At 50.9% G+C, this 18881-nt stretch overlaps 1 protein-coding gene across 8 annotated transcripts in view; it reads right to left on the reverse strand.

Moving 5' to 3' along the window:
• Nucleotides 1–802: 802 nt before the first annotated feature.
• GIT2 (GIT ArfGAP 2) overlaps nucleotides 803–18881 on the reverse strand; it is a 49806-nt gene continuing 31727 nt past the window's right edge. For 3 of the 8 annotated variants that reach the window (XM_027863245.1, XM_027863251.1, XM_027863236.1), the window contains exons 15-20: nucleotides 17565–17813; nucleotides 15465–15554; nucleotides 11638–11720; nucleotides 10642–10830; nucleotides 4292–4355; nucleotides 803–3746 (exon numbers count right to left, since the gene is read on the reverse strand). In XM_027863245.1, the coding sequence (XP_027719046.1) occupies nucleotides 3534–3746; nucleotides 4292–4355; nucleotides 10642–10830; nucleotides 11638–11720; nucleotides 15465–15554; nucleotides 17565–17813 (888 nt within the window). In that variant the 3' untranslated portion in view covers nucleotides 803–3533. The remainder of the gene's footprint in view (nucleotides 3747–4291; nucleotides 4356–10641; nucleotides 10831–11637; nucleotides 11721–15464; nucleotides 15555–17564; nucleotides 17814–18881) is intronic. The other 5 variants (XM_027863278.1, XM_027863268.1, XM_027863294.1 and 2 more) reach the window with 3 other exon arrangements.

Here is an 18881-nt window from a genome sequence, read left to right on the forward strand (position 1 = left end):
TTCCTGGTTCTCTGAAGGATCCACTTTCACTAGATCATAGGGCCTTCAGGGTTACCCCTAATCTTAGACTTCAGCTGCTTGTCAGAGAATGGGGGATGCGTCAAGGGGCAACTTACTTTCCCCAATACTAATCTGATAAATGAAAGTCCACCCTTGCCAGCCTCCATAATGGGACCTCTCCATCCTTCACACAGGATAGCACAGAACTAAAGGGGTGTTTAGAAGTCATCTAGTCAAGGCCCCTCATCCTGCAGTGAGGCCCAAAGAGGTAGATGGACTTTTCCAAGGCCACAAAGGTAAAATAAAAGAGCTGGGACTGGAACTTGGGTCCTGTGACCCCAGACCCAGTTAGAAGGGCTCTTTGAGATTATTGGGCCCAACTCCCTTATTTCAGAGGAGGAGGAGGAAAGTGATGTTCCCCGAAGGAAAGTGCTATTTATCATTGTACCTTGTACAAGGTAGGCATTTGTTAAATGTCGGTTGTCAAATTTGACAAATTTGATTTGCCCACCGTCACAAAGCCAGTTAGTGACCAGCCAAGTCTTAAGTCAGAGTATCCTGAGTCCGCCATCCAATTCCTTCACCAAGGTGATGCCAGATTCATTATCCCAGTGGCAAGACAGACACACAAATGGATGGATAGATGGGTGGATGGATGAGTGGATGAGTAGATGCATGGATGGATAGATAGATGAATGGGTGGCACATTTTGAATCTCTTGGATTTAGAACCAAGGGGGAATGGTCAGATTTATATGGAAAAATCAGCTCCTTAGTTGGGGAGGACACCGTCAGTAGCCACAGACATTTGTAAAGCCTGTTTATTGCGTAACTAGCAGGCACAGAATGCAAAACAATTTTACAACATTTAAAAGGTTGTACAATAATTACAATAATAGAATGCACAACAGAAGCGAAAACCTAAGTACAGAATGATGAGTGACACTGATAAATACATTTTTCAATAAAAAGGCATTTTTGTTTTTCTTATGCAGCATTTTTGAAAAGAAAAGGATTTCACTCCACCCAGGACAAGGAAAGAAACATGAGATGAACTTGCTGGCAGCTCACTGATGCACCTGCAGAAAGAAGAAAGGGCCTCCTCCGAGGTCCTGCCAGTGAAGTCACATCGGCATCGAGTCCCAGATCCTGAGCCGTGCCTCTGAGGGCCCAGCTTTCCCCTTTTTGGCAAATGGAAACGATTTGCACCCGACAGGCAGGATGGGATTTTGGGCTGGGGGGCCTCGAGGGCAAAGGCGTTTGTCCTATCTGCTCCTAAAGTGCCATTGGTCATAAAGTGCGCCTCCGTCCTCTTGGCTTCTCAGAAGGGGAGCAATGCATGCTTCCGGAAGAAAAACAGACACGGCAAAGAGGGCTCTCTGGTGCCCTCTGACCCTGACACGTGCAAAAAGGGGACCAAAAACAACACCCCGGGGCAAGGTGCCCTCGGCCAACAGAACAGAAAGCCTCTGGAACGGGCAGGCGTGACACAGCCCACTGGCGTTCCTGCTAATTGTGGTAATGAAGGATTTCTCGCGTGGCTTTGGCACTGGCCGGGCACAGGGAGAGTGCTCACGCCGCAGCATCTTGCCTACAAACACTTTTGCTTCCTTCATCTTTCTTGTCACTTGAGATGAGCTCATCAACAGACTGATAACAGCTTAGCTTTCCCAATAGTTGAGACACTCTGCCTTCTATTGCTCAGTTCATCAATGGCACCGATTCAGAACTGTCACCTGTATTTCCATACGATTAACCGGCTACGGTCTGGGGGCTAAACCAAACAGGTGGAGCAAGTATTTACAACGTAGAAGGACAAAGAGAGGGCACCTAGTACAAACAGAGTTACCAGGCAGTTGTTTTTTTTTTAAAAAACAAAAACACAGAGTGACCTTTCCACCCCCAGCTGCCCCTGTCCAAGGCAGAGACAGTGACAGCCCCATATGAGCGTCCGACAAGGTTATGGCACTTGGTGGCAATGCGAACAAGGGGACGAGAATGACAAGAAATGAGTCCTTCCCCCACCATGCGCACACGCACGCATGTACACACGTACACACACACACACGTACACACATGCACGCATGTACCCACACACGCACATCCCCTCTTTATCTTCAAGACAGTAAAGCTGGGGGGGGGAAACCCAATCTGCAATGCACTGGAAATGCTACCATGGAGTGATTCCATGACAGGTATGGCCAAAGCTACAAACACGTTTCTGCATCAAACCATTTTGTGAAAAGAGGAATCCACTTAGCACACAGACAAGCTTAGACAAAACTGGAAGCGGCCAAGCACATTTTACTCTGATTATTCCAATGTGTTCATCTGCACAATGACAAGTAGGCTACGGAAGATGTAATTTAAAAGAAGAGAGAGCCAGCCAATGCCCTTCTAACAAACAGCAGCGACGGCCCTGTTTTATGGGCAAACCAGGGTTCACAGCCAAGGTGACCACAGACAGGAACGCCCACAAACGACCCAGTCCCCAGAGGCCCTGCACTATCTGAGCCACACTCACACACAGACCTTCACAATCAGGGTGAACGGACCCTCCTTCTAAGAATGAAGAAAGCCCCCAGGGCCCGGAAGCCACGGCTGACTATCCGTCCCAGCTCTGGGACATCGGGCAGTTGAGGAGCACGTGAGCTAGAGGAGTTTTTTCCAAGCGGCGGCTACTTTTTAGGGAGGGTGAAAACCAGCTTGAGGAACATGAAGACGCATTCTGCAGGGAATCCCTCTAGGCTGACGGGGATGAAGGAACACCCCGTGTGGCAGGGGCGACCAAGGCTGGTTCTGATTTTTTACCTCAGTCAACGGCAGCAGCGTGAGAGGGGGCTTGAGAGAACCGGCCGTGGCTTACTCAGCCCATGTGCTTTTTTGCAGTCAGTTTTCAGCTCCATAATCACAGGGCAAAAGGCCTTAACCGGACACAAACCCTGCAGCCGGTGGTCTTGGCCCAACCTAGCCTAACAATGAAGAAAGAGCGTGGGGCCTCGCTCCAGGATGACAGAGAGAGAGGGACCAGCCTGTAGATAAGAGACGCCGTCATCTCCACCCTGCTGGTCCCCGGGCTTCCTTCCAAGGCGGGCTCGGTCACGGCAGACGTCCCAGGAACCTGGCGAAATTCGCGCAATTGCACAATGCTTGCATATGAGACAGAGACTGTACAGTTTGGGTCCAATTTTCTCGAGGATACGTTTTCCTAAAGCTCTTTTCCATAATTTTAAACAGAGACGACGGGAAGTTGCAGGAGGTGACAAACGCGAGACTTTTTTGCATGTAACAGACAAATCAACCCAAGAGCTGTTTACAACATACTAGGATCAATAACGAAACAGGCAAAAAATAAGGCAAGTGGGTTAAATTAACAGTGGAAAATTTGTTAGAAAACATGCAAAAATAATACTGAGTTTTATTTTAAAAAGTTTACTCTGCCACTAAAATTTTTTTTTTTCGTAAAAATCTGTAAAGTTCCATGTCTAAATTTGAACTCGGATCTTACAAAGACTAAAAAACTGAAGAGGCCCCTCAGTGGTTGTTCTCTTTGGTGGTGATGGTCACCAGCTGCTTGGCTGCCTTGGCGATGTCGTACGCACACTGGATGACCTGCTGGGTGACCAGCTGGATGTCCGCCGGGCAGCTGGCCTCCCCCGGCAGGGTCTTCTTGCACTCTGACTGGAGTCTGTAGGCACTGGATGTCAGGAGGCGCAGAGAAGTCCTCACCATATCAGATTTGGGTTTCTAAAGAGGAAAACAGCAGATAAAATGCAACCTGATTTCCTCGAGCACACACTCCAAGTCGGGCAAGGGTGGGGATCCTGCAGCCTGGAGGCCACATGTGACCTCTAGGTCCTCAAGTGCGGCCCTTTGAACCCAAACTTCACAGAACAAATCCCCGAAATTTGGAGTCAAAGGGCTGCACTTGAGGACCTAGAGGTCACGCGTGGCCTCAAGGCCAAGGATTCCTCACCCTGATTGGCTTATCTGGCACGTCACATCATCAACTGGAATACCTATTAACCAACAGTTTCATGAACGTCCAGAAGTTGCCTTCCTTCAGAGTTCTCATTAGTGCTGCAGAATGTCTGTGAGATCAGGGGTTTAGACACTGGATTAAGATTCAGACTATCCAAAACCACCCCCTTTCGTTTTGCAGATGGGGAACCCAAGGCCCCCAGAGGATGGGTGTCTTATCCAAGGTCATGAAGCAAACAACAACGGGAGAAGAGCCCCCGGACCCTGTGACTGGGCTGACCCTCCAGCAGGACCCCAGACGCGTGACTTACTTTGGGGAAGAGGGCTGCCATTTCAGTCACGGCCACGTGGATCCTCTCCGAGCACGGAATATAGCTGCAAGAGGAAGCCACAGATTACTCAAAAGCAACAGCCTACGTCAGAGCGTGGGGCCGTCCAGCGGGTCAGCCGCCACTCCTCCAGAAGCAAAGTCACGGTGCAGAGGCAGCACCCCCTCGGCAGAGGGGCTCTCAGGGGCCTCGGGCCGTCAGAAGGGTGCCCAGCCTCACGATGAAACGGGAAGTCAGTGACACAGGACTGTGTGTGTGAGCGCGCCCACAGCCCCCTGCTGGCAGACACCGGGGCTCCTCGAGGACATCCTGTCTTTGCACGCTCAGCACAGCGCCTGCCTGGCACACGGCAATCACGCCGGCAGTCACTGGAGGGGAATGGGATGATTAGCGGGGCTGCAAGGAGGTGTGCGCACCAGCTAAGCACCCTACTCTGTTCCCCGGCCGCTTACTCCTCCCAGGCCTCGTCTCCTCGGCTCCTGACGCAGAATAAAGGTTCCTGGGCAAAAGCCCCCAGAAGTCACAGGGACACAGGAACCTGAGAGTCATTTAGGCCATCTTTTATTTTCAGAAAGGATACTCTGAGCCTTGGCAGGGGTCAAAGAGTCAGACTGTCTACAAAGTAAATGAACACGTACACGGAGAACACAAAAACACAAACGTAGGCTCGCTTTCCCAAATGAACTTCACTCAAAACAAACAAACGACCCCAAAGGCCTCACAACACCTGCCTTTTACTAACACGCCTGTTTGGGGATTCCTGGACACCTCAGGACTGCCCTGCTGCCCAATCAGCTCCCAGGGGCCTGCGTGAAGGGCCCACTGTGAGCCCGGCCTGGGGGAGGCCCAGATGACTCTGGGGAAGCCCCCAGCCCACATCCTCCCTTCCGCTGACCACGCTGCCTCATCAAGGCCTCTGGGACACCAAAGAGCTGAAGTCTCTGACATCCTAAGCTGGCGACGATGAGAAGAATTAAGACTTTTAATGAGGCTCAAAAATGTGCATTTTCCCATACAAATTCAGCTCTCAAGAAAATCTGCTTAGTAATGAAATACATGACTGATGTGGATTCTCTGTGAATAAAAAATCTGTGGCTGAAAAACCAGAAGGTCCAGTCACTGGGCCCTTCCAGGCCCAGCTATGAAGTGCCCCAGGTCCTGGAGGTGCAGGGGAGGCCAGAGCCCAGCCCTTGCTCTCAGGGGGCTCCCACCTGCCCGCACCCACCACTGCTGCTCCGGGTCACCTTACCAGCTCCCACCTCTGCGGAGATGCTCAGATGGTCCTCTCAGCTGTCTCCAGCTGGGCAGCCAGCAGTCATGGCAAACTCAACATGCCCCCAACTGACCTCATTCTCACCCCCCACATCCAAGATGGTGCCAAGGCCTGGTGTTTCTCCTGCTCCCTTCTCTCTGTGACGCGGACACTGCCCTGGTAAAAGCCTCAGAGCCCCTGCCTCCAGCCTCCCCCCTCTCCAGGACATCGGCTGCCCAACCCATCTTCCTAAAGCACAAATCTGATCATGCCACTTTTCAATCACTTCTACAGGCTTCCTTTTGCCTGCAGAGTTAAAGAGAGAATCCTCTGGCTTTGAAAGCCCCTTCCCCTTTCTAGCCTTCTTGCCCCTCACACCCTGCCATGAACTTGGTGACTCCTGGCTCTTCCTCACACCACACCCTGGATCTCTAGACTCCAGGCCTTTGCCCTGGCCCTGCTTCATGCCTGGAGCACTCTCACTCCTTTGTCTCAGATGAAATCCCTCCTTCTCTGGTGCCTCTCCCGATCCCACTACTGTGAGGGCCTTCCCACAGCTGGCTTCTCTGCCTAGCGCTGGCTGCTGGCGGGCTGTGCCTGCTCAGACTGCAAGCTTCCTTTCTACCCTCACTGCTCAGCATGGCTCCTGGCACGCAGCAGGCCCTCGATACATGTTTGATGAGTGACAGACAAAAAAAGGTAAGTACAGGATAAATCAGAGAGAATCCTGAGCGTTGAGGGGGCTCCGGAAAGGCCTCTCAGAAAGGGGGGCACCTGGCTGGACTTGGAGGAGGCCAGGGAGGCCGAGGTGAGCAGGGAGGGCAGCCAGGCACAGCGGCGTCTTGTGGAGGGACAAGGGACCAGTGATCGCTGGATCACCGAGGACATGGAGAGGGGTGAGGAAGCTGGACAGGGTCATCTCCTTAGGTATCTTAAACATCTGTTTCCCCATGTTTTTGATTTGTAAAGCACAAAAGCCAACATCTTAGTTTATTCTGAAGGATGATAGCAGCTTTCACTTTTCTACCTGATTACCATAATAAATTTAACTTTAACAAAACTGCTTTGATTGAGGCTATCTGAAGCGGAGAGGCAGTGTGGTGCAATGGATGGCGAACTTGTGTTCTGGGCACCTCATCAAGAGTAAATGTTGAAGAGACGGTGCCAACCTGCACTGGCAGAGGGCATTTCCTCACCTTGGAGAGATCACGTGAAGCAGTGGATAGAGCCCTGGTCTTGGAGGATATGGGTTAGAATTCCGCGTCAGGCACTTACCAGCCTTGTAACCCTGGGCAAGTGACTTAGCCTCTGTCTGCCTCAGTTTCCTCATCTGTAAAACAAGGGGGTTGGGTTTCGTGGCCTCTCAGGTCCCTGCCGGCTCTAATCCCATGATCCCACTGGTTCCCTACACTGTCCTGTCTTATCCTGTAAATTCATCACGATGTGTATTTAAACTGAAATAAACAAACCAAATCCCCCACAACTCCCACCTTCCCTAAGACCTTCTAGGACAAAGCGTGGCCGGCTCTCCCTTTACAGCCTGATCCGACGCACGGTTACCTGCCCTGCTGGTCACTCTGAAGGCGCAGACAACCATGTGGCACACCAGGCACAGAACAAGCCCACTCGCGCTACTCAGGAAAGGGGCTTTCACCGTCTTCTCCAAGAATTTCACCTAAAACCACGCCAGTTTTGGGCCCCACATCCCAGATTGTTCGCCTGGCTCCAGGCTCCATTTTGGGCCAGAAGGCCAGGCCAGTCTCCCTGCCACGAGAAAAAGGGATTCTCCCTACAGCTTCTCTGGAGAATCCACTCCCTCCCTACGCTGGGAGGCAGTTCTTAGAAAGCGCGAAAGGAAGCAGTGATTACGGAGAAGACTCCTCCGGGAGGGGGTATTTGTGTCCATGTGACATTGAGAACCTGCTCCAAAGCCTTCTGTGCCTTACGTGGGACCTGTGGTCAGCCCTGGGACGGGCGTATATGTGTGCAGAGGGAGTACTAAGCCAGAAGGAGAGAGAGACAGAGACATGGGGGAGAGAAAGACAGAGAGAGAGACAGAGAGAGAGAGGGGAGGGAGAGAAAGAAAGAGAGAGATACAGAGAGACTTAGAAGGGGAGACAGAGACAGACAGAGGAGGAGAGACAGAGAGGAAGAAAGAGAGAGACAGACAGAGACACGGGGAGAGAGAGACAGAGACTTAGAGGGGGAGACAGAGACTGACGGAGGGGAAGAGAGAGAGAGTGAAAGAGAAAGATGGGGGGGAGAGAGAGAGAGATGAGGGAAAGATAGAGACCACCACTGCAGTCAGTGGGTTCGAGGAACAGCACCTGTGCACCCCTTAATGATCTACGCTGAGAAAATAAACATTAAAAAAGAGCAGTGAGGGAGGACAGGAGCGGGGCAGGGCATGCGCTGAAGGTGCACTCTGCAGGAACAGAGGGGGACAGGGAGGCCCTCGAGGAAGGCCACCTCCCAGCCTCGGGCCCATCTCCTCCAGGGGGCCCCGCTGAGCTGAGCAGGGAGAACGCTGCCTTTGGCGGCCTAGCCCGGCCACTTAGTGCCTGGGTGACCCCAGGCAAGAGGTTTAACCCCTCAGCACCTTCACTGCCTCATCCGTACAAAATTCTGCACTTGAATGTGGATTAAATAAATGCCTTGTTCACTAAGACCAGGGGACTTCAAGACGAGCTGGGCCCTGGAGCTCAAGGAGCTGTATCTTTGACAGCTGCTTCCCTGGAACTTCCCCCTCGATTTCAGGAAAATTCACTGCTTGCTGTTTTTCTGCCTCAGTTCTCCTGCCCATTTTACTTTCCTCTGAGCCAAAGACAGAGGACGGACGTAGGACAAGAGTTGTCCTGCACTCTCTGGAGACACAAAGGGACAGCAGGAAGATACATCTGTTTTTAACAAAAGTAAGAGAAAACAAGAAAAACAGGCAGATTCTTCCTTCAGAACCAAACATGGAGCTCGTGAACTGGGAAGAACAAGGATAAAGAAAGGGAATGTATTCCTGAGAGCGAGAACTACACTAACTTACCCTGACATGGCGCGTTAAGCCTTCCCGAGCTCCTGGAGACTCACACTGAGAACAGAGTCGCCTTCTGTCAGTGAAGGAGGCTAAAAACCTGGGCTGCGCAAACAGATGAAACCCCCGCAGCATCCGTGTGAAAGGCTGCTACTCTAGCATATCTCATAAGGCGAAGCCGCTAAGAAGCCTTTACTGCAGCACAGAGGGCAGCGGGCCGGAGGAAACCGGCAAGGAACCTATGGCCGAGCAATGACCTCGCTTCGGGCCTCCGAGGTGGCCAGTTACAGAAGCCTCACGGGACACGGCCCCTGCAGAGCCACAAAGGCACAGAAGCCACCGGAGAACAGAAACAGAACGAGAAGGCCAGGAGGCATCAGGGGTGAGCGCCCAGGCGCTGCCCCTCAGACGTGGGACCCCTCAGTGGGAACACTCTGCTGTGGGAGGGGGAGAGCAGCCTGCTTCATTTCTGAATGCTGAAATTGGCTTTCCCAAGCTCAGCAGGAGAACAGGCTGCCAGGTAAAGTGCCCAGAGGGCTGGGCCAGGCCTGGGTTCAGCAAAAGCTAAGCCCAAAGCCAGACCCAGAAATGATCTGGGACAAATGATATCACCTCTGCCAGCCTCGGTTTCCTCATCTGGAAGTGGGTTAAGAGTAGCCCCTATTTCACAGGGTTGTTGTAAGGATCAAATGAGGTAATATTTGTGAAGTGCTTTGCAAACCTTCAAGCACCATGTAAATGTGAACCGTTACTATTTTTCTTATTAAAGAATTCTACTTTTCAGTACCTTTGACAAGGTCGACTCCAGAAAGAAATCAAACTCTATGCAAGTCAAAGAAAAAGCAAATAATGTTCTCAAACCCACAACTGACCCCGCATGCCGTGGGGTTCAGCTCACGACAGAACCAGAGGGAGTGTCTGTCTAAGGAGCTTCCTTTCCCATTGCCTTTGGGGCAACAACTAGATCATCTTTCACTTAGGATTAACTTCTTTTGGGCAAGAAAAACGCCCCAGAGGACATCAGACCCTCGGCGTCAACGCGGCTTGGCACAGCACAACAGGAAGAACCAGAGCTGGTTTGGGAGGCGCCCGGGGAGGCGTGTGGCAAAGCTACGCTTTCTGCAGGTGAAAAGCAAACGGCACCCAGATCTGCACAGATGATACCACCACCACCAACCACTGACCACTGACCCTAACACCACCACCACCAACCACTGACCACTGACCCTAACACCACCACTAACCACTGACCACTGACCCTAACACCACCACCACCAACCACTGACCCTAACACCACCACCAACACCACCACCACTACTACTACGAGCTAATGCTATAAATAGCATTTACTCAGTGTTCTAAGGTTTACAAATATTATCTCATTTTATCGTCACAAAAACTCTGAGAGATAAGCGCTCTTATCCCTAATTTTACAGATGGTGAACTGAAAGACTTGTCCAGGGTCACACAAGAGTAAGTGTCAGGGGCTGGATTTGAACTCAGGTCTTCCTGATTCCAGGTAGAAGGATACCTATGATACCATAGACCATGCTGCCACTTTTGGTTGGTTTTTACTTTAAGATGTTCAAAAATGAACATTTCTAAAATGTAAATAAATGATAGAATTTCACAGGCTCTGAGAATCTCAAAACTGGAAGGGTCCAAGAGGCTCCCTAGTGCAGCAACACCAGCCCCAACCAGGGCCACCTGGCCTCCGTGAGGAGCCGTCCAGGGAGGGGAGGCTCACCACCCCCACGGCCACCCTGTCCCGAGATCGAGGTGGAGCCAGCCTCTCTACAACTTTCACCCAGTGTTCCTGGTGCCTCCCCTCCTGGTCCCCCTTGAGCCCAAAGAAATAAGTCTCTAGCATCCTTTTCCCACACGACACTTCTTCAAATAGCCGGCCACCGCTAGGCAAACGTCACATTTTAATCAACAGATTAATTGCTGAGATGCCTCTGAACTGCTGTCAACAGAAACAATCGCCTCTCTTCCAGTTCCTGCCGCCCCATGGTGCCCTCCCAGAAGGTTCTGGATCTCGCCACCTCGGTTTACCTGTCGTGCTTATTTTCTTGGGCTGCTCGCAAGAGTTCCTGGATGTTCTTGGTGATCTGTTCAGTTTTCCGAATGACGTCCTCTGTGCTCGGAAGGGTAGAACTCGACACGCCATGGGGGTCTCCCACCTCAGGGATGGCTCCCTCCCCGGGCCAGATGACGCTCCGCTGTCTTGCCTTTCTGCCTGACCTAGGAAGGGATGAAGCACACAAGGCTGAAGAGTGAGGGGGCATGCTCCCTCTCCTCTGGTGTGCAAACGGGGATCCTGGCTCACTTGGGGGAGTCCGGGGGCATGGCACCAAACCTTGGTCTCTTCCTTTCCTCATGAGGCAGCTATGGCTCACACGGAACCTTTCTGGTCCACCTCAAGGTTGGACGTGATTACGGAGGCAATATGGCGCCAGGGATCGGGTGTCAAGAGGACTTGGGTAGGAATCTGACTCTCCACTTACCATCTCTATAACCTTAGGCAAATCACTTTATCCTAGGCCCATTTCTGGGATATTTCTCAATAACCTCTAAGGTCCTCTCCTGCTCTAGGGTCTCAGATGTTAGATTTCTTTCCATAGAAAAGGTAGAATGAGGAAGATGGGTAACAGTGACAGGCAGGGGATTCTCATTATTCCATGGCTACAATCCCATGGCTACAAGTGGAGAACCAGAATAGAAACTGTACATTCACTTCAGAGTGAACAAGATCATGGTGTAAATTCACGCAGAAATATCGCTGATAGCGACAAACAGGAAGAGGGAGGGAGAGAGTAGGGAGAGTGAGGAAGGGAGGAGAGGGGGAGAAGGGTGGGGGATGGAGGGACGGCAGACAGACGGACAGCAGGCCTCTCTGGCTCTACCATGAAACATGATCCCACCTAGGCCTCGGAATTTGACTCAGCTGATCTGTTAGCACACCAGCCGTGCCTGCCTAAAGCAGGCGGGCACGGGCAGGGATACCCCGAGCCAGGCTCCCCCCCCGCCCTCCACGTGGGCCCTCTGTACCCTGTGTCATCCAGCTCAGAGTCAGGGGTGGTATTGTCATAGTCGCTCTCCGGCACACTGTTTTGCTTCTCTAACTTGGAAGTCTAAAACAAACAGAAGAGGTGCCTGTTACCAAAAGCCACGAGACCCTCCAAAGCGCCCTCCTTCAGGCATTGGAGGACTTGGCTTTGCCTCCATGTGACTGAGGACCGGGGCCAACTCTCTATTGGAAACACAAGCAGCAGGACAAGGGGTCCACAATTCTCTCCCCAATGCCTAAATCTACCCCCAAAGATCATCAGCTACTCTAGTCCAGCAAGCATAGCGCCATTCCAGGGGGAGAAACCAAGAGGCTGCTCCCTCTTGGCAGAAAGGCCCACATGAGCCTCCCTAATAAGACCATGTGGGGCTCTAGAACAATCTGACTGACTAACAAAACAGATCCCAATTTAGACATCTGTGGAAGGAGGTGGAAGGACCTTCGAGCGCGTCTTGAACACCTGCTCATTTTAATGGATGAGTTAACAGAGGCCCACAGAGGTTATGTGGTTCGCCCAAGATCACACAGCTAATGTGCAGCTTCAACTTCAGTCCTCTGGAGGCCCCTGGGCATGACAGCAAGAACGCTGGAACCAGTCAGGAGCTGAAGTCTAATCTTTGTCAGCCTCAGTTTTCTCATCCGTAAAAACAGGCAATAACACGTGCCCTAGCCTGCTGGGTTGCTGTGAGCAGAGGGCTTCACAATCCCCAAGGTGCCACATGAATGGAGTTTCTGTTAGGACTACGACCGCTGAACCTATGAACTATTCTGGGACAAAACCAAAAGTCTTCTCCCTGCTCAAGACATTTTAAGATAAGAGCTCTCCTGTGTAGTTGTTTTTTCAGCCATAGAGGAGAACCCAATGTTTCTATAGTCACGAGACTGATTCTAGGTGACTAGAGAGGCCAGGAGATTTTACTGGGGTGAGGCCGCTCCAAAGAGTGCGACAAAGGTCCTTCAGACAATTCCCAAAAGTTTTTTTTTTTTTTTGGTGAGGGCAATTGGGGTTAAGTGACTTGCCCAGAGTCACACAGCTAGTGAGTGTTATATGTCTGAGGCCAGATTTGAAATCAGGTCCTCCAGACTCCAGGGCCAGTGTTCTATCCACTGTGCCACCTAGCTGCCCCTTCCCAAAAGGTTTTGAGCACAGCAGATGCTTGCTTTGGAAGGGACTACATTTACTAGGCTAGCCAGATTCTGCCTTGTGAATTCTTAAGAAGAAATGAAATGTACTGGTTTTACAGTTCTATCTTGTCTGGAGGGAAAGGGGCTTGTAGTTATTTAGACTATAAATCAATGTCTAGAGATTATTCTGGGAATCCCAATTTGAAATTAAGCAGAGATGCCTAAGTTTTTACTAGAAAAACAGGTGGCCAGGCACTGTCAATGATGCAGAGACAAAGTCCTGTCCCCAAAAAGTTGTGAACTACAGGGATAGGACAGAAGAGAAGCCAAGTTTGTCACCATCTATTTGAAAGAATAATTCATAATTATAATTTAACAAAATACTCAATGGAAATAGCAGTATCAGGCTTTCAGCCCTTCACTTCTGCAGTTGGCCAGATTTCTTATTGATCGATGCTGCTCAGCATTTTAAACCTGACAGGCTGCTAATTACTGTGGGAGTGAAAAAGTGATCTGCCCATCCAATTGACCTGTTCTGCCCCGTGGTCCCTTTTCACGTCTCCTCTAGTCTGGCTGCTGCCCCCCACAAGTACCCTGTCTTCTGCTGGCTATGCTACCCCAAGCGGCAGCTCCCCCAAACCAACCCAAGCCTCACATATAAATCTATTCCAATGTAACTCAAAAATGATTCCTTAAGAGGGAGTGGCTACTTAGATAAGAGAGTCTTAAATACCAAGTTCTAAAAAATCTAGCACAGCTGTCAAAATAAACTTCCTTCTGGACATCTGCCTTTAGCAAGAATGACCATGCTGACCTTGTAGGCTCAACAACTTCCAGAGCAGAAGTCCTGCTTTGTGATGATTTGGGTAAGTGAATGGTTGCCCATCAGAAACTGAGTCTATGATCAACGAAATACAGGAGCCCAACCCAATGTGTTTCCCTCAAAGAATTCAGATTAAAAAAAAAAAAAAAAAAGGAACAACTCTTTTGACTAGCTTCCCAAAGTTCTAATTGCCTTATGCTAATTTTCTTTTTTTATGCTAATTTTCAATCTCCACTCCATTCAAAATCATAATCCATAAATGGAAAGCAAGCAAAAAGGATTTAAATTCTATTCCTGGGTTTGCTCCAGTGAGATATGTCTGTTCAAATAACGCTGGAAAATAGGATTAAATCGAAAATATTACGGGATCAGTTCCATCTCCTTCCTACGATGACACGGTGAGTTGAAGGGAGGGAGTGCCAGGACACAGACCCATCCACCTTCTCCAAGGGGCCCCTCCCCTAGGAACCCGATCCTTAAGCACTAGGGAAGCCAAATTCCTTTACCTCCCTCAGTGGGAAGGATGATATGCAAACAGGTGCTCAGATTATTCAGCATTTAATTGTACGAACAATTATTACAAGCATGCAGAGCCAAGATCTATTGGTTAAAAGTGTTGCTTTTCCAAAGCTGTTAATAGAAAAGTGACCTGGTAACTGGTGCTGGTTCAGTTCATGAACTAGAGTCTTGGTTTTTCTGCACCCAGAGTCCATCAGACTGTCAGAACCCTCGGGTTATCTGGGCCTAATTTTTCATCTTAGGAACTAACACTAGCTCTGCCTGGGCTCTTCTCCCTAGACCGGTCACTCCCTCCCCACCCTCTCTGGGTCTTTAGGAGCTGCTGGGCCAAAAGCACACATGCCCAGTGGCCAACTTCGCAGCAATGAGAACTGGGTCCCACCTCGGCCCCCCAAGGGCTTCACTACTGATGATACCACACCTCTAGACTAGGCTCGGTGAGGTCACGAGCAGAGACGCTTATAAGATGGCACTGGGCCACACTAGCTTTCTCTTTACAGGTTCCCCCCTCCTCCGAAACGTCATGACCCTTCACCCACTGTCGCCACCCGAGAGAAGCCGGGCCTCGGTTTCTGGGTTTCTTTAAGGCTGCCAAATGAAGGACGGGGAGATGGCCAGTAGGGCTTGAGGGCCCGGCCAGACTACGGGGTCCACAGTGGCTCTCTCTGAGGAGCTCACCCCCTGGCCCGGGGCCTTAGGCACATCAATGTCTGTCACACAGACTCGAGGCCGGTCATTCTCTGCTCTTGCTGCCTGTGACCGACCCGAACGTTGACGATCGCCAAGGGCAAGGCCGCGTCAAACGCCTCCTCCCTGGTTGGTCACTGCAAGGTGCTGTTGTCTGGAATCCTTGACAACTGATCTCAACAAGCTGGATTCGACCTAGTGACCCAAGTGACGCCAGGCCTCCTGGCAGTTCCTGCACCATCGGAAGGCCCCACACCCCACTTGTGAATACAGAAGGCGCGGCTCCCTCCCACCAAACGGGAGGTGCCAACTCTACTCAGCGCACTCCAAATCCACAAGAAGAGATCATTGACCAGCAGCCAGCTAATATCCTCCTGATTACTCTGCAAAGGCAGTGATGCTGCAGAATCAGTGACTGAGGATGACTTCGGTATCGTGTGAAGGACCAAACGGGATCGGCCCCGTGGAGTTAGAGAGTGAGGCGGGGTCTCTGTGAGTCTGCTGGCGGAGGCGCTGTGAGAAGTCAGAAGGACAGGCGCTCACATGCAGGAAGGGAGGGAGGTTAGCAGAGGGAGGGGAGAGGCCCGCAGCGCCAAGCTCCCCGGCCACGGCCAGCGCAGCATCCTCCAGACAACAAGGCAGCAGGTACTTAACCCTTCGTGCGCTTTCATCCCTCGACCAGGAAAGCGTGGAGGGGAAGGAAGGCAGAGACGAAGAGGAGGTCGCAAACGCACTCCTCCCGATCTACAAGGGGAGAGAGAAGCACACTCGGAAAACAAACAAACAAATACGGGACGAGAATCACCCATCCAAACAGACCTGCTGGGCCCTGGCAGGGGGCTGCCGGGGAGAGGGAGAAGACTGCCCCAGGTGGCCTGGGACATGATGCCAGATCTGGCCTCCGGCAACACACAGCCGGCTGCTATGACAATCCAATGATGCGAATCCCTGTCAAATCCCACAGTGAAACGCCAGCTTTTAGCAAAACAAAACAATCCACAGAAGACTGCTTTAAGTAGGAAAAAATGTGGAATGAACGTATTTTGAGATTCAGTAACTGCAAACATGAAACAACAAGCAAAAAGGCCCATTTCAGAACGAGGACTGCAAAGGCAATCGTTACACCAAGACATTAAAAACGAGAAATTACATGAACCGGGGCTGAGTGGAACGAGCAGAACCAGGAGAACACCGTACACAGTAACAGCAACATCGTGCGATGACCCACTTTGTTACCTGTGGCCCCTCTGAGCCACACAAAGACCTAAGACTCAGGCAGGCCTGAGAAAGAACCAGGGGTCCGAATGCAGATCCAAGCATACTATTTTCTCTCTTTTTTCTTTCCCGTGGTGCCTCCCTTTGGTTTTGATTCTTCTTTACAACATGACTAACGTGGAAATATGTTTAAAAAAGAAACCCAAAATAAAATTATGTGGCATAAGAAATATTTACTCTTGGGGAAGAAAAATGAGAAATTACAGGAACAAAAAAAAATATCACGCTTTAGAGTATTCTTCTACAAACAACATTAGTGCAGTATTCTGGTCTGGTCTCTTATTACTTATCTCCAGATTCCAAAGTTGCCATACAAAAATCAATGGTTAAGTACATGTTTATTTATTAATAAAAGCTGCTCTTTCAAAAGCCTTTTCCTATCGCTGACCCTAATCAACAGCTGGACTGAAATAAAGGTGATCTAAATTCATAATCACATGATTTTCTCCCATGAAATTAAACTCATAAAATTAAACACAAGCTCAGTGGAGAGATTTTTTAAAATAGCTGGCCCACAGCTTAACTTCCCAGTGACGGACGCACCTCATCTGCCCAAAATAAACCACTGGCAGCCTTGGCTTTCTCATGCCCTCTGTATGGTATGGTATGGAATGGTATGGCATGGTATGGTATGAATCATCACACTGCAACATGGGAGGCCACAGCTCTGAGACAATGGAAACTGCTTTCCATGATTGTTACTGAGGATGGTCATCTCCAAGTCTCCAGGGATCAGAGGATCGTGGATTGTGAACCACAAGGTGCTATGGAGGTTGGGTGTAACACTTTTGATGTGAGGTTTTCTTACGGGGCAGCCCCCAAGACATACCACGTCGCCAAACCCTTGGCCATGATCCTTAGGGCGTCTTATGACAAGGCTGTGGACATGGTGCCAGAGGACACAGCTCACTGACCTTTAGGATACATGCAGACTGGCTTTCACTCTCATCATGTAAATTATGATCAAATACGCTTTCTCCAAAACCAACATGGAGCATGGAAGCTAGCCAGGTGGCCCCACACCCCATAAGGAGCAAGGCCAGCCTGCGTGAGCTGGGGTGCTCTCCTGCCGCGGACCCTGGGCCCAATGACCTTTTCCGGAAGATGCTGGGAGTGGGAAAGGCTCTCTATTGGACAAGGTCGTGGACCCTGCTAGGTCTGCCTCCAAGGCTCAGGTGCTAGATGAATACTTACCAGTCTGATTCCAACTACCTGTCCGTGCCCTGGCTAGCTGAACAAATACGGTTGTAAAGGAGGGGGAAAAGAAAGGCCTGTGCACAAGCCAGAAGCCCTATTTTCATATGTTAAGAGAGATCCTTGGCAAGCTCCTCCAGCAGACACAGTGACCAGTGATCAGCTGACTGAGCATTGGAGCTTGAGTGGGCAAAGAAGCATAGAATTAGGTGAGAAAACCAGTAGGGACGCCAGAGCAGCGAGCCCGAGGGCACCAAGTGAGCGCCCGTGGTCGGGGGTACTTACGTGCGGGGGGAAAGGCTGCAGTCTGGCCACGCTCTCTTCTGGGTAGGCGACTTCCCCCAGGGGGAGGTAGGGTTTCTGACCAGATCCGGTCTCGTACATGGACATGGGTCTACTGCCCCGGGCAGATGGACGCCGCTTTAAGGAGGAAGGGCTGGAGGGGTCTGGGTACTCAGAGCCAGGCGGCACCTGACAGAGATGGGTGGTGGCCTGCCTCCTGAGGGTCGAATTCTCGCTCTGGAGGGTCAGAAGCTGAAAGAGAGTGGAGCAGTGGGACTCTGTTTGTCCGCGGCAAGCAGAAAGGCAAACACAGAACAGACAAGGACGAGTGACAGCCGGCTCTGACAGCCAGCGGGGCCAGGGGCTTTCTTCCACAATCAGGGCAACTTAATTAAGCAGTGCAGATGGGCAGGTGGTCTGGGAGCCTGGGGGTGGGGGGCTGGCCTTTTGGGGACAGCCTCCAGGGCAGCCATCCTGGGCTGCTGGACCCCGCAATGGGCAGGCAGGCCCTGCATGCTTTCATTTGCACCACCAAAAAGTCACTAGAACCTGACTTTTTTTTTTTCTTTTAACAAGCCCTTATTAATTTGCAAGTGCCAAAATCAGAGCACAGATGCTGGAGTAGCAGCAGAATGAAAAATGGAGGTGCTTCGCAAAGCAAGAAAGACAGTGAGGTTTAGCTGGTGGAAATGAAGATTAGCTGTTTTCCCAAAAGCCAACAAGAAATATTATGTGAACAGGTTTTTTTCCCATAATATTCTTGATGATTCACACGACTTGGCCCTTTTCTTGCAATCAGTCAACTCCAGTAAGAATGCTGTCGTGCCGGCAGGAAGAAAACCACAGACCCCTTGGAGACTCAGCCTCCTTCGGGGAGCGGGGAGAGGGAGGCGCACGGGGCACTCCATGGTGTCGATGCTTCCCTGGGGGACGGATGACCTCTGAGCCAAGACTGTCACGTGCAACCCGGCCCTCCCTGGGCTTGGCTGGTGCCATGAACTTCCCCGGGGCAGTTTCAGCCATAGCCCTTTTCCTCTGCCTGTACACCATACAGAAAAGCTGAGCTCATCCCAAGCACAGCCCCTCGCCTGCTTTCTGGGCAGGGCGGTCTGCTGCATGGGCTCTGGGGAATTGGGGCTTAAGATTTGGCAGCAAAGAGCCGCACTATTCCTTAAACACAATGAATCTAGTTCAGCCTGCCCAGTTTCAGGCCCTAATCTTCCAGGCCATCTTTATAAGCTGAGTGGGGTGTAATTTCAGACTTCTGCTCCTAGACAGTGACTGTAAAACCTGCCCAGATTTCCCAGTACTGCCAAGGGT

Source organism: Vombatus ursinus, unplaced genomic scaffold (assembly GCF_900497805.2).
Source record: "Vombatus ursinus unplaced genomic scaffold, bare-nosed wombat genome assembly UNPS02001287.1, whole genome shotgun sequence".
Taxonomy (NCBI): domain Eukaryota; kingdom Metazoa; phylum Chordata; class Mammalia; order Diprotodontia; family Vombatidae; genus Vombatus; species Vombatus ursinus.